The 14462-nt window shown below is 60.4% G+C and overlaps 2 protein-coding genes across 5 annotated transcripts in view; both read right to left on the reverse strand.

Moving 5' to 3' along the window:
- Nucleotides 1-1427: 1427 nt before the first annotated feature.
- On the reverse strand, nt 1428-5078 carry LOC129635452 (death domain-containing membrane protein NRADD-like). 2 transcript variants are annotated; one of them, XM_055558488.1, is made up of 5 exons: nt 4936-5078; nt 3550-3706; nt 2422-2605; nt 2163-2305; nt 1428-2063 (listed from the first exon to the last, which is right to left on the reverse strand). In XM_055558488.1, the coding sequence occupies exons 2-5, from the start codon at nt 3590-3592 to the stop codon at nt 1744-1746; spliced, it is 690 nt and encodes a 229-aa protein (XP_055414463.1). In that variant the 5' UTR covers nt 3593-3706; nt 4936-5078; the 3' UTR covers nt 1428-1743. The 2 variants fall into 2 exon arrangements, with proteins under 2 accessions (XP_055414463.1, XP_055414464.1); XM_055558489.1 differs by having other exon boundaries at nt 3550-5067.
- Nucleotides 5079-5169: 91 nt separating this feature from the next.
- The window catches only part of NBEAL2 (neurobeachin like 2), a 30707-nt gene continuing 21414 nt past the window's right edge, over nt 5170-14462 (reverse strand). For 2 of the 3 annotated variants that reach the window (XM_055558476.1, XM_055558478.1), the window contains 26 exons: nt 14219-14397; nt 13979-14138; nt 13605-13742; nt 13157-13513; nt 12921-13070; nt 12615-12772; nt 12339-12463; nt 12117-12252; nt 11468-11628; nt 10978-11366; nt 10478-10602; nt 10255-10395; nt 9956-10086; nt 9747-9856; nt 9532-9649; nt 9326-9423; nt 9139-9255; nt 8461-8550; nt 8273-8382; nt 7986-8158; nt 7751-7845; nt 7392-7508; nt 7138-7296; nt 6913-7061; nt 5921-6056; nt 5170-5844 (listed from right to left, as the gene is read on the reverse strand). In XM_055558476.1, coding sequence (XP_055414451.1) covers nt 5740-5844; nt 5921-6056; nt 6913-7061; nt 7138-7296; nt 7392-7508; nt 7751-7845; nt 7986-8158; nt 8273-8382; nt 8461-8550; nt 9139-9255; nt 9326-9423; nt 9532-9649; nt 9747-9856; nt 9956-10086; nt 10255-10395; nt 10478-10602; nt 10978-11366; nt 11468-11628; nt 12117-12252; nt 12339-12463; nt 12615-12772; nt 12921-13070; nt 13157-13513; nt 13605-13742; nt 13979-14138; nt 14219-14397 — 3927 coding nt within the window. In that variant the 3' untranslated portion in view covers nt 5170-5739. The remainder of the gene's footprint in view (nt 5845-5920; nt 6057-6912; nt 7062-7137; nt 7297-7391; nt 7509-7750; nt 7846-7985; nt 8159-8272; nt 8383-8460; nt 8551-9138; nt 9256-9325; nt 9424-9531; nt 9650-9746; nt 9857-9955; nt 10087-10254; nt 10396-10477; nt 10603-10977; nt 11367-11467; nt 11629-12116; nt 12253-12338; nt 12464-12614; nt 12773-12920; nt 13071-13156; nt 13514-13604; nt 13743-13978; nt 14139-14218; nt 14398-14462) is intronic. The other variant, XM_055558477.1, reaches the window with a different exon arrangement.

The raw sequence follows: 14462 nt of genomic DNA on the forward strand, positions 1-14462 counted from the left end.
TTGAGCACATTAAAAAGAAGTGTTTCTCTTTGGGGTAGGTTTCCCATGCAGAGGTGCAGCCATATGTACTGCAGCCAAGCCCAATTCATGCTTTTACACAAGGCTCCAGGTTTCACATTTTCCCAGGAAATCTAGGCAGCCTTTTGTTAAAGGGTGGTGACCAGGGAGTTGCCAGGTTTTAGAAAGGACCACTTTGACGAGGAATTCTGTTACTTCATTTCCCCTGGAGTGTTTAGTTGTTTTTGTTTTTTGTCAAAATCTTGCCCTTCCAGTCACCCTTTGAAACCTTTAGGCTCAAATCCCCTCAGTGGTGATGAGGGTTACCTGCTAATCCAGGGCCCGTTCATTCCTCTCAATGCAGGATTTCACACTCATTGCTGATCTAATCCTCCACAGTCCTCTGGCCAACTCCCTGCCGGTATGATGTCTGCAGTGCTTTGGCCTGTTTAAAGCTGACCGAACACCAAGCCTTTCTCTTCTGGGTTATTGCCCAAGGGTCATCTCCGGATGAGGGTGGCTCCAAACCTGCCCTGATCTTAAGGATAAGAGTTGCAGGAGTAAGCAGCCCTGGTAAACTCTGAGGAACAGCAGCTGCAGCAGTCTCCCAGCATAGCCAACGCTGGTCACATCTCAGCGAGGGGACGGGGTCTAGCCTGGGCACTTGGATGGTGACTGGATCCATGTCTGCTGAGCTTAGGTGGCTGTATTTTTTCAGCACTCTGATCCTGATGGATGCCAGGATGTAGCATTGTTCCTTCCTAGGCAGGGCCTGTCTGCTGTAGCAACACCCTGGAAGCACAGTGACGGACCTGCCGCTCCTGCATTCAGGGCGGCCATATGCGAGGGGTGCAGGTGGGCTGGCTGCAGCTGCCCTGTCCTCAGGTAGGTGGGATGACCTGCCTGTCCTTGGCTTGTGTGGAAGCATCTTTGGACCTCCCTCGCCCGAGTCTGGAGTGTGGGTCCTGAAAGGAGAACACTTTCTTCCTTTTTCTCACCTAAAGATGCCTGGAGGCCCTTGGGAACAGAGTCCTAGTTCCTCAGGACCAGTCTGCCTCTTACTGCCTGCCCAGGAGGGGGCAGGCTTCCAGCCTCCCCTTGAGGCTAGTCACAGCCCAGATGAGGAAAATGGTCTCAAACCTAAGGCCTGAGTGTCCTAGCAGGTGGGAGGCTTCTGAAGGTGCCAGTCTGTTGTTCTCCAGCTAAGGAAGTGTAAGTTCAAAAAGGAAAGTGCTTCCTAACACGCTTCAGCTGGGGAATGGCAGATGCAGGATGTGAGCTCGACTCGGCCCGCAGAACTCACCCATCTTCTGCGGGTACACACTCCGTCTCGGGTGCCTTTCACCTTAGGGAGCCCAGCCTTTTCCTAGGCCTCTGCCACATTAGCTACCCAACTGTCTCACAGGCCCACGGAGCCAGACAGAGCCTACAACAGTCCAGAGTTGCCTTTAATATGGGGTACAAAAGTAGAAAAAACAGTTGAGACTAAGTATGGGGAGGTGGAGTGGGGATCGGGGTGGGGCAAGACTGCTGCTCCCTGTCTGGCTGTGCCCCGCCCACGTCCTGATCCCTGTCCTGGAAGAAGGCAGGGGGAGGGGAGGTGACTGGTGTTTTGTGTGTCACCCCAAAACAGAACAAGCTGAGGTCACCAATGCCAGGAAGCCTGTGAAGGGGAAGGTGTATGAGGTGGGGGTGGTGGCAGCACCAGAGCAGGTTCCCTGAGAGGCCAGGCTGTGGAGCCACGACTCACACCACGGAGCAACCCTCGGCCGGGGGGCCCAGAGCCCGAATCACGTCTTCACGGCCCATGGCAGCGAGGGCGTCCGCTAGCACTCTGAGGGTGGCGCCACTGCCTTCCTGGACAGCCCAGTCCCTCAGCAGGGCAGAGGCGGGCCCCGGGCTCCGGGCCATGGTCTCCACTGCCTCAGCCTGGTAGCCCAGGCGGCCCGCCAGGCCCCGCCAGCCGTTGGCCGGTTCACCTGACACCTCCAGGAGCCGTTCCACCTCCTCCTGCTGCTGCCGAGGAAGGTGGAGGTAAAGCCGGCAGCCAAGTTCAGGCGGCGGCCCTGGGATGGGAGATGTGAGGGGCACGCGAGGGTTAGACAGATTGTGGTACGACAGGGCTGGGCAGGTCTAAAGGGCGACAGGTAGGGGAAGGGGCTCACCTTGGATGGGGGCACAGGGCTCCAGGCCGGCTGGAGAGTCCCGGAAGACACTGCTGTCCCCATGTAGCTGGTCCCTGCTGAGGGCCCCCAGCTCTGCGGTCCGAGCTTTGGCCAGCTGCTGCCTTTGTTTGCGTGAGCGCCAGCTGTGGGGAGCAGGGGGAACCTGCCAGCCTGCTCCAGCCTTCACTGAGATGGCGAGCTGGCTGGGAGTCCAGACGGGGAGCGGGGGGTACCCCAGGGCAGTGCCCAGACCACCTACCACTTGAAGACCACGTAGGCGAGCAGACCAAGGACCACGGTGGCCAGGAGAGCACAGTAGACAGGGATGATGCTGCCTGAGTCCCCTGGGGGCTCAGGGGAGAATGGGGAGGAGGTGCTGGGGGCCAGGGCTCCCTCTGCCGCTGCCCACACCCCTTCCCTGTCCTGCTCCCTCCGGGTCTTATCTGTGGAGAAAAGGACAGACAGGGTCAGCGGCAAGGAATCAAGACCAGGGGTCGATTTTGCTGCTAGAAAAGCTGGAAATCATAGCCCGTACTATGGAGTGACAAAAGCTCATACCATGACAACCAAAGCTGACTGGCTCATTCCCTACCATCACCTCCCACAGCCTCCCCTTGGCTCGCCACGCTTGGAACCTAGCCCCGGATGTACCTTCTCCAGGCTTCCAGATGTCTGCCCTTGCTGGTTTACCTTTGCTCCCAGGCAGCAATCTCCTGCTCTGGGAAGTCATCCTTGGTGTCTCCCAGTCTCTCCCTTTCCTGGCTCCTGGGGCACCTCCTCTGTCTACAGTGGCACTAAACCGTGTCCTGTCGCCCCCAGCGAGTCTGGTCTGTGCACACACAGCCATTCACGCTAGTCCCTGTGGAAGCCTCTGTGCACAGGAGACCTTGCAAATTTTTACAAAATAAAAGTGAACCAGGGGCTTCCTTGGTGACTCAGTGATAAACAATCGGCCTGCCAATGCAGGAGGCATGAGTTTGAGCCCTGATCCAGGAAGACCCCACGTGCTGCGGAGCAACTAAGCCCATTGTGCACCACTATTGAGCCTGTGTCTAGAGCCCGTGCTCCACAACAAGAGAAACCATTGCAATGAGAAGCCCATGCACCACAACAGAGAGTAGCCCCTGCTTGCCACAACTAGAGAAAAGCCCTCACAGCAACGAAGACCCAGCATAGCCAAAAATAAAAACTGAACCGGAAGGCAAGTAAATGCTGCTGCTCACTTCTGCCGGCAAGTCAGTTGTCCCTACAATCCAGTGCAGGCAGGGCACCAGAAACAAAATGCTCCAGGGCTGTGACTAGACTTGTATGTGGTCTGCAAGGCCAGGGACCCATGGATACCTCCCATCCTACCCAGTGCCCAAAATCTGGATCAAAAAGTACTTACCCACATGGACCATGGCTTCCCTGTGGCTGGAGTTCTGCAGCATGGTTCTACCAGCTAGCAGTGCTCCCCAGTGGCTGCACTTCTTAGAGAAGGTTTTTAGAGTGTCTTGAGCAGCGCACAGAAAAAGGAGCTGGGAGACCTCTGAGTCCAGCAGGGGCTGTGTGTAGGAACAAGGAGGAAATCCCTCAGGCTGCAAGTCAGGAGTCCCTTGGGGTAGTCTGCCCCCTCTGCTGGCTCATGTCATCCTGATTCATTCCAGGGCTGCGCACCTCCCCATCTTTCCACTCGCCAATCTGGACCAGTTTCCTCCGATGTCAAATGGGGTGGAGCTGATACTGCTGGTCCCAGCTGGCCAAAGCTGGAGGAGACCAGAGTGCAGCTGTCTCAAAGACTTGGCAAACCCCGGGTCTGCGTCCAGAGCCAGCACAGGAAGGCCAGGGAGACTCCCGTCCCCCATAAGCCAGAGCCAGGCGGAGACTCACTGGCTGATGGAAGTTCCCCAGAGTTCTCAGAAGAGCACAGTTCCTGTGCTAACTAACTAACTCTCACTCCTGCCTCCAGGGTCAATGTCCAGCCCTTACCTCCTGGTCAGGGGCAGGATGGGAGGCTTCCTTGGTGGGTTCAGCAAACACAGAGGGTGTGTGGGCCCAGAGGTACCCAGGCCCTTTCTTATCTGGGAATTTGGAAAGGGCCTGCAGGCTGGAAATCTGAAGAACACACAGTCCCAGGACCCATCTGCCCTTACAGGGCTGATCCTGCTGGGACCTCCCTCCTGAGGCCTGGGGAAGAGAGACCCTGGACTGGGCAGAGAAGGGGAGCTTGCCTGGAAAAGGGATGGAGATGAGACCTGGGCGAAAGTCCTGTAACTCCCAAACATCCACATCTGGCCCAACTCCTGCACTCCAAACTCACTTCCCTCCATATGGCCAGGGGCGGATGTGGACAGCAAAACGCACACTAGACAAGTGGGTCTGGCATGGAGCCTGTGGCGACCTTTGCAACATGAAGGATGTGTACGTACAGTTGTGTCACTTACCACATAAGGAACCCTGCCTGGATCGGGGTTGGCGGGTGAGCCTGTGACTAACGCTAGCTCGCAAAGACAGCCAGGCCTTGTGCCCGACCCACCTCGAGCCGCAAAACTGGAGCCTCTACCAACCCCTCCTCCACACACACCCATCTGGAGGCCCACAAATATGCACACATGCGCACACAGGAACACCCTAAACGCCCACACTACCCTGACTTCCCACAGGCATCCCAACCCAGATGCTGGCACCACAACCGCGCAGGATTTTGGCTCCAGAATGGGGGAGGTACAGAGAGGCAGCCACAGCTCCCTCCTTCCAGGAAGACCCGACGCTGTGTCCCCAACCCGCTCCTGACCTGTGGTGGCTGACCCTCCGTCGGTCCCAGGATCGGTTCTGCCTGCAGGATGGGGCCCCCGCGGCCTTAAGCCAGCAGGGAACACGCAGTGGAGTCCCTGGAGAGGCCAGGTTTTCACCCGGCGGAGACGAAAGCGGGCGGCAGAGGACTGGACACCGAGGGGGCGGGGCGATGATGGGGGCGGGGCCGCCCACGGTCTGGCCCCGCCCGGACCAGGAACTCGCACATGCGTGGAGGTGAGCCTGAAGCGGGACTGGGCGTGAAGCTGCCAGAAAAACAGGCCCGGGCCCCTAGGGACAGGGGCGGCGTAGTTGGGGGGCTAGGGGCACGGTGCGGTGTGGATGCTCATGGACCAGGGGACGCCAGCCCAGGGCGGTGGCCAGTGCCGGTTAAGACGCGCGCGCACATGCTCGGAGGCAGAACAGCTACAAAACTAGTCCATGTTTATTGCTGAGATGCGAGAGCGGGAGGGGTCGCCCTTAGGATTAAGGCCACAGCCCGGCCCCTGTGCTCCGCCAGGACCGGGGATCGGGAGCCTGGGCTCCCCACCCCAGACTGTGCAAAAAGTGCTGTGCGGCCACTGGGGCCAGTGCTGGGACTCCGGGCGGCCCCTCTGCCGGCGAGGGGCAAGATTTCCTGGAGTGACATCGCCCGCCAATCCCTGAGCTGGGCAGAGGTGGGGCCCCGCCCACCCCCGCCTGAGTGTGGGCGGGGTGTCTCCCCGCCCCCCGAGGGCTCTCGGGCGGAGCCTACTGGGGCAAAGCCCGCTGGGGGCGGGGCGGCGCGGCAGGACGAGGCGGGCTGTCAGCGCGCCTCGCCAGGGTTGTACTCTGTCTCCCCAGAGGACACCTGGGAGATGCGCCGGGAGGAGGACCGCCACAACTTCCGCGCAAACTGGCTGCTGCGCACCTAGTGAGAGCAGGCATGGGTCAGCCAGGATCAACGCTCCCACCCTGTGCAAGGCCCACCCTGCCCGCATTCTCACCTCTGAGGGCTGCCCTGCGCCCACCACGATAAGCTTGCCGTCTTCCAGCCCCACGAGCACGTGGCTGCGCTCTTTGGTCACAGCCACGCTGCGGATCGGCACCTTCATGGGCAGGGGAGGAGCGGCTGGCAGCAGTCTAGAGGGAGGGAAGGAGGTGATATATACAAACTTGCAACTGCAAGGAGTTTTGCATCCAGCACACAGTTGTCTCTTCATTCTCCCATCCACCTCCCCGTCCTCATCTGAAGGATGGCTGGAGGAAAATCCTGACAAAAGGGTCCCACGCAAGTGTGTGCCTAAAAGAGGCCCAGGGCAAGATCTCCCCATTGGGGGATGGGAGGACAGAGACAGGCCTTGAAGAATGTGTCTATAGGGCATTTAAAGGGGTTAGGGTCCACGGAGCACCTCCTAGTGTCCCTCTGCCAATAACTACCACCTGAGGGGTCACGTGACCAACCTAGACAGCATATTAAAAAGCAGAGACATCACTTTGGCAACCAAGGTCTGTCTAGTCAAAGCTATGGTTTTTCCAGTAGTGGATGTGAAAGTTGGACTATAAGGAAAGCTGAGCGCCAAAGAATCGATGCTTTTGAACTGTGGTGATGGAAAAGACTCTTGAGAGTCTCTTGGACTGCGAGGAGATCCAACCAGTCCATCCTAAAGGAAATCAGTCCTGAATATTCATTGGAAGGATTGATGCTGAAGCTGAAACTCCAATACTTTGGCCACCTGATGCGAAGAGCTGACTCACTGGAAAAGACCCTGATGCTGGGAAAGATTGAATGCTGGAGGAGAAGGGGACGACAGAGGATGAGATGGTTGGATGGCATCACCCACTCGATGGACATGAGTCTGAGTAAGCTCCAGGAGTTGGCGATGGACAGGGAGGCCTGGCGTGCTGCAGTCCATGAGGTTGCAAAGAGTCAGACACGACTGAGCGACTAAACTGAACTGAACTGAGGGATCACAAACCCATAAACAGTGAGGCTCACTTGTTCAAGTGGAGGATGTGCAGGGCACACTGGGCCGTGCCCAGCAGAACAAAGTCCTCTGTCACCTCGAGGGCTGTGGGCTGCTCCACCAAGGGCAGTGAAGCCCGCAACCTCCCATTCACTGAGTACAGGTGCAAGGAGTAGGTGACCTGGAGGAAGCAGGACGTGTTAGCAAGGACAGAATCCCAACTACCCCTATCTTGGCTGGGCGCCCCTTTCCCATACCTGAGCCCCCAGACGCTCCCGCGCTGAGCTCTGCACCACAATCTGGCCCTCAGACCCCAGCACCAGGTGGGACACAGGTCCAGGCAACGTGCTTCCTGGAGGGCTGAGTGTGGCCACAAACTGGCCACGGCGTACAGTGTGGATGATCACAGTTCCATCCTGCAGGAAGGTGGCTTAGGGTGCTGGGCACAGGCATCTGGCTCCAGGGGCAGGGCCCAGCAAACAGCCTCCCCTGGGCACAGGCAAACACACACCTCAGATCCGGACACCGCCATGTCAAGTTCAGTGCTGATGGCCACACAGCTCACGGCAGCCTCATGCCCATATAGGATCTGCACAGGCTTTGATGCCAGCCCCATCGAGAGACCATTCTGTGGGGAACACCAGGGCTGGCGTAGGACTGGGGCACCCCACCACCTTGGCCCCAGAGTGAGAAGGCTAAAAGCTCAGAAAAGTGAAGGTCTGATCCAAAGTTAGACAGTTGGAGCCCCAGACTTGCTCACGGTAGCAGTGGGAAGGGGAAGAGAGCAGGGTAGGACTGGAGGCCCACTAGAGGGGCAGATGGGCCACAGATCTGGACCAGGGGGGCCCCACGGGCTGCTACCCAGCACACCTGCTGCATGAGCCGCCACACCATGCATGTGGTGTCTCGGGAGCCTGAGATGAGGTAGATGCCGCAGGTGTCCAGCGCAAGGCAGGTTACTACATCTGCACAGGAGAGGGGAGGAAATGGGACGCGGAAGAGAGAGGGGAGGGGAGAAGAGGGAAAATAGAGCAGTTACTCCTCCCTGGCCAGCTCCAGAGCCCTGCTCCCACCCACATAACCTGAGCTCCCAGGCAGCACGTACCGAGGTGGCAGCGGAGCTGGCTGAGCAGCCTGCCCCGGGGCAGCGCAGTCACTCGCAGGCTGCCATCCCAGTGGCCACCACTGAACAGCAGCTTTCCATCCGGGGACACTGCCAGGGCTTGCCCACTCACACCACCGCCTGGAACCCACGGGCCGCTCAGCAGTCGCTGCATCCTGACCCAGTGAGGAGGACCACAGGTGAGGCCAGGCTACACAGGAGACCCTCGCCTTCAGAGACCTTGGCCAGAGCATTTAGAGCCCACCCTGGCCCACAACCCTCTGTCCTACTTGGGGTTGCCCATGGTGGGGTCTTTGCTGAAGCTGAAGTAGTTGCTTATGTTTCGGTCATAGGGCAGCCAGCTGTGGGTCCCCAGCAGCCCACTGGCACTCACGGTCACCTGGGCGAGAGAGGACAGAGGTGGGTTGGGGCAGAGTCGGGGGTGGAGCTGAGGTGGGGCCCGGCCCGGTGCACTTACCAACAGGTCTGCGGAGCCCTGGGTGATGAAGGAGTGAGGTTGCCGGTGGGGAACCAGGGCCAGCACCAGGGGCACACCATCGCTGATGACCTGCGGGGGCAGGGCGGGACTAGCTACCCGAGCAGCCGGCTAGAGCCCCCACCACGCTACCTGCTTCTTGGCCCTCAGCCCCGGGGCATCACGTTACAGGCAGAGGTCACTCTGAGAGACATGCAGAGACCAGTGAGCCTTCAGGGCATCTCAGGAAGTGAGAGACCAGATGGACAAGGAAGATCCTTCAAGCCTGGTTTCAACCTTGGTCATCCCACCCCACTACTCCACATCTCCGAGTCGGCTAGCATGAGGAGAGGAGAGCCTGAACACCTTGGAGCTGGGGGCCTTCTGGGATGCAGGCAAGAAGGTAAGGAGAGTATTGAGGCCAGACTCTCTCCTTCTGTTCTCCCTAAGGATGACCAGGTGAGTCAACCTGGCCTGACCCTCCCTCATGAAGATGGCACCCAACCCTCAGTGATGTTTACCTCATATTTCCTCTTATTTCCTCGATATTTACCTCTTATTTTTAAGATGTCTTAATATCAGGGACTTTGATTTAGGTTTTCCATCTCCAAGAGATTGGCAAGGACCGTGGAATTAAATGAACTTCACTGGGTAGGTAGTTGAGACCCTGCCTCCTCTCACCTCTGCAAAGAAGGCCTTCAGCTGGCCCAGGTGCTGGAAGATGCTAGGTGAGTTAGTGTCCAGACGTGCAAGGCGCTGGGCTGCTTCCTCAACGGAAAGCCGAGCTGGATGGGGCTCCTGTGGGCAAGGAACCATTCAGTACCGCGGCCAGGGCCTCCCTGACCACGGTCTTCCCAGCCAGCCTTACCTTCAGCAGCTGACAGGGTGTCTGCCCGAAGTTGCTGATGATGCCCTCCAGCGCCTTCCGCTCCCGCTCGTCTGCCACCTGGTCCAGGTCCACAGCCCCTGAGCATCGGCAGGTTGGGGGGGTGGGCAGTCAGGACTCCTTCTGTGCCCCCTGCACGCCCCATCCTCTGCACCCCAAGCCCCACTGGTGTCCAGGGCACTGCTCACCCTCGTAAGTGCAGTAATAGAAGACATTGAGGGCCTCCTCTGCAGCTGGCCCCCGCTGCTTGTAGCCAAAGATGAGGTCGATCCACTCATGCAGGTGGGCAGATACATACTCTGACTCCTAGGGGCAGGGAGGTGGCCGTCAGTCCAGGAACAATGGACCCTCCGCCTTGGCCCTCCCCTCTGGCCACCCGCTGGTATATGTGCGCACATCTCACCAGTGCCCGGCGGTGCTGCTGGATGAAGTCCTCAGGAGAGCTGGCCCATGGGGGCAGTACCACATCGCCCACCTTCTCGTTGGTCAGCTGGAGGCAGCCCAGGTCAAAGCCTGGCACAGAAGGCTGGGTCAGCTGTCTTGCTGTGCCTTCTTCACCAGCTCCCCGGCCACCATCCATCTTCACACCTCCCGCCCCCACCCAGCGCCTACCGTTCTGGTTCTCCAGGAAATCGGGGAAGTAGAAGAACTCTGGGATGAGCTCCTTCACATCAGCGGGACTCTCCAGGCGGGCCTGCCAGGCTGCTGCCACTGAGTGGAACTGCCGGTCCGAGCAGTCGAAGCTGGGGACGGGGCACGGGCCAAAGTAAGGCAGTGAGAAGGGAGACAGGGAATGAAAAGGTGCAGCCCTGGACAAGCAGGGAGCCAGTCTATCCAGGATGCCTGGAAGACCCACCCTTCCTTCATCCACCCTGCCTGCTGCCCCACACCATCTGCCTGCCCCTCCACACCGGCCACTCTGCAGCTGGACGTGCAGGGAGGTGAAGGGCTCCACGCGGATGAGGTAGTGCATCACACCCGCCGCATTGGAATAGTGGGTGCCATAATGGAACTTGTCGATGGTGCCCGCTGGGTCCTCGAAGCTCTCATACCTAGAGCCACGGTTGGAGGGAATCAGTTGAAGCCCTCCCTGGTCCACCCCAACCCCGAGCCCAGCCTTGCTCACGCACTCACTTCTCCTTCACAAGCTGGGCGTGCTTGGGGTTCACCACACCGATGGGCTTGGACAGGTCCCGGAAGACGGCTGGGTTGCTGAGGTCCAAGGTTGGGGACACGTAATCCTGTAGGACCCAGGGGAACTGGCCGCCCACCCAGGCAGGAGCTGCATGAGGGTCCTGATGGCCTACATGGCCAGCCTGCCCTGCCCGCACCCTCACCCTCAGGAAGATGGGTGGAGCCCACAGGTGGGGGTGCACCATGGGGAGGGGCTTCAGGGGAGCAGGAGGGACTGAGACAGGATTTCCTTCAAGAACAGAGACCAGGAGGGGAAGGGAGTGGGGCTGGGTGTGCGCGGGGGCAGCAGGGTGTGGGGGACTGAGCCAAGAACAGAGGCCAGGCCTCAGGCAGCATCTGCCCAGGACTGAGCTCAGGGCTTGGCCCGCTATCAGTACCCACACTTGGGTGGACCAGGGCGGGCGGAGCAGAGGGTGGGTGGAGGGGTAGCAGGCCCTCACCACAGGGTACTGAGACAAGTCATTGTAGGTCCGCCCCGCAATGGTGTTGAGCTGCATCAGGTACTCAAAGTTGGAGATCTCTCGCTGCACCCATTTCTCACCCCCCAGGCTCGGTCCTGGGGCGCAGCACTCCTGGGGCTTTAGTTGGGGGGTGGGGCGGGAGGAGTACACCTGGTTCCGCACCTGGTGGGGTGGAATGAGGGAGGGCTGGGGCCTGGGCACCGGGGAAGGGGATGAGGCTGCGGCTCCGCCCGTCTTGCATGGGAAGTTGAGGAAGTAGTTGGCCTGGTCAATGAAGAAGAGCTCGAGAGCTGAGCGGCGCAAGTTGAAACGCCGCAGGTGGACCTCGCGCAGCTGGGCCAGTGGGCGCCGGAAGTCATGGCCAATGCCTGTAGGGATGGAGAGCAGGTGCTGGAGCCACCCGCCCCAGCCCCACGAGACCCTAGCCCCCATCCCTGCCGGCCCTCCAGCCCGCTCCAGCAGAACACACCCTCCTCAGTTTCGACCCGCTCGGCACTGCCATCGTAGAAATACACGTGCTGCGTGGTGACCTCCAGCAGCCCTGGGACCACAGCCACCACGGTGACCAGTTGGCACTCAGCTGACAGCACCAGATTCTCATGCTGCTCATCCAGCTCTGCGGCCTCCAACCTGGGGGCCAGCACCCACTTTAGGCACTAGGCTCTGGGACCCCCATTCCCAACCAACCCAAGGACCACACTCTCAAAGTACCACTAAGTCAGGAGGCACGCTTCTCATGATCCCATAGGAGAAGGAGGAGCTGCCTATGGTCCAGACTGGCCCCAGTCCATACCCTGAAACCTGGGCTTCTGAAATTCCTGCCAGGACACCAACCCCTGTCCCCAGCCTCCCCTCACTCAGCACCTGCCCACTCCCATGGGCACACATCCTGGTCTGGCTTCTCAGTCCTGCTCTGGGGTGCCTGGCCATCAAACAGCAACTCTCCATCCTCTTACAGATCTGCCTAACCCTCCCACCTGACTTTGGACCGTCCCTTCGGGGTGGTTAGCCCCACAGCAGGAGGGCAAGTACACTGAGGAGTCCATCCCTCTGCCACTGGCAGGCACACATTGGACAGGCCCCCTTGCCCTGGGCAGCTCTTTCCCAGCCCCACTCACGGGGTCTCCAGTGCAGCCAACTCATCCTCGCCCAGCTGGTCTTCCTGTAGCTCCTCTGGTAGGCTGCTGACTTTGGCCTCTTTGGTCACAGCGAGAGGCAGTGAGGCCTCCTCGGTGGGTGTCAGGGGGGCCTCACCTGCAATGGGCCCAAGGGTGCTCAGCCAGAGCTGGACAAGACAGGGCTATGAGGTTGAGTGAACACAGCTCGGCACACCCTCTCACCCAGGTTGTCGCGTAGGGCACTGGCCTCCAGGTGAGGGTTGAAGTGATGGTTGGGCACCAGCTTCAGACGCATGCGTGAGTAGGTCTCAGCACTGGAGAGCTTCCAGTGGGGGGTGGGCGGATCCCTACAGATATGACCCCACTTACGGTCATGAGTGGGAGGCAGCGGGTTGCAGACCCCTCTGCCTTCCTCCCAGGCTTCTCCTCAAAGACACTCTCCTGGCCCCTCCCTCCCAAGACCCACCCACCCAACCAGACTCCCCAAGCCCCGCCCACCTCAGGGCCCAGGCCCCACAGGGGCTGGCTAGCTGGCGCCACAGCGCCCCCCAGTGCAGCAGGGCAGTGGAGTGCTGCGCTGCCTGCTGCTTCAGCGCCGCGGCGTATCGCAGCCCCTCGAAGCGCGCTCGCCTCTGCACAGGGTCCAGCACCAGCTCCTGCGGGGTGGGGGTGGAGGAACAGGTGAGGCCCGCTGGGTGCTTCCAGCTCCTCTCTCTCCTCTCAGTCCCAGCAGCCGTCCTCTGGGCCCACAGAGGGCCCAAGTGTGGAGCTGCTCCCGGCCCCCAGGGCAGGCAGGTCGCACACCTGGAAGGCCCGACGGCTGTGCGCGCGCTCCCGCTGGCGCCGCTGCCCACTGCTCATGAGCATGTCATAGCAGGCGTTCCAGAAGCCCGACATGAGGTCGTGGCTCTTAGCGTAGGTGTCCATTTCGAACTGTGACATGGTGGGCTGCACCTGGAGGACCGAATAGGGAGAGGAGACCGCGCTCGATGTGGGCCCCCAGCCCCCACTACTTTGCCCGTGCCCCTGGCCCCAGGCACCTGCTTGTCAATGAAGTGACGCCATTCGGGGGTGGCACAGAAAGCCTGGAAGTCCTCGAAGAAGGTGGGGCTCCCGTTGGTGGGCGGCAGGGAAGGCAGGCCCCACTGTAGCCCCAGTGGGCCGTAGGCGCGGTCCAGCAGCGTGCGCACCAGCGGCACCAACCAGGAGCAGCGCTCTGCAGCAGCGGCGGCGACTGGGGGCTCCCCGTTCTCGGTGGGGGTCTCTGATGGGGAGGTGTTCAGGGCCCGCGCCAGCGCCGCCTCCAGCTTGGACAGCACATAGCAAGCCTCCTCTCGGCGCATGGGCACTGCGGTCTGCAGCAGCGCGTGCAGCTTCACGTAGGCTTGGGCGTGCAGCTGCGGACGGAAGAGTGGGGGTGTCACCAGCTACTCCCCGAGCTCCCTAGACCCGCTGTGCACCCTCCCCCCACAGCCGCCCTGCGCTCACCTGTGGGTCCTCCAGCAGGATGTAGCCGAGCACCAGGCGCAGGCCGATCTGCGCCATCTCTCGGAGGTCCGCTGTGCCGTTGGCCAGATGTGGCCAGGCTCCCAGGCGATCCAGCAGGCTACACACTCCTTCGAAGAGCTGCCGCACACCATATATTCCAGGTGGCCATCACCAGATGAGGCCAGAAGCCCGTGGGGAGAGAGGGAGGTAAGGTTTGGGCTGGGGGCCAGAGAGTGTTTCCACATACAGATAGACCTCTGCTCACAGATACCAGAGCTGAGGTCCCCATGACTGCATATGTGTACTCAGCCACTTTGCAGACCAGGAGCCCTCGGGGCATGTGAACACAGTGCTCCTGCCCCGAGCTTCCATACCTTCTCACTCCACAGCTCCTGGTTACCATGGCCCTCGGCGCACAGGAAGTCCTGCAGCAGACGCAGCAGCCAAAGTGCCTGCTGGGTGAGGCTGGCCAGGACCCCAGGGGGGGCCTCTTTGATGTCGGTCAGGGCTGACTCCAGCATCATCTCCAGGAGGCTGGAGGGCAGTGAGGGACTCTGGTGTCTACCTGACTGCCTTCTGGGCCCCCAGGCTTCCCCACGGCCTTGCTCCCTCACCTGCGCTTGATGCAGTCTGGTGGGCGCACCAGCATGGCTGAGGCCCCCAGCTGGGTGAGCACGGAGAAGACCTGGCCGCGCTCCCGCCAGGCGGCCTCGTCACTGCCATCCACACCCCGCCATGTCACCGAGAACAGCACGTTGGTGAGCAGGTTACAAAGCTCCTCCTCACAGGTTTGCTGTGGACGCAGGGGGTGTATGGAGTGCAGGCTGGGGAGGGAGGGAATCACTGCCCCAGCACCAT

Source organism: Bubalus kerabau, chromosome 20 (assembly GCF_029407905.1).
Source record: "Bubalus kerabau isolate K-KA32 ecotype Philippines breed swamp buffalo chromosome 20, PCC_UOA_SB_1v2, whole genome shotgun sequence".
NCBI lineage: Eukaryota > Metazoa > Chordata > Mammalia > Artiodactyla > Bovidae > Bubalus > Bubalus kerabau.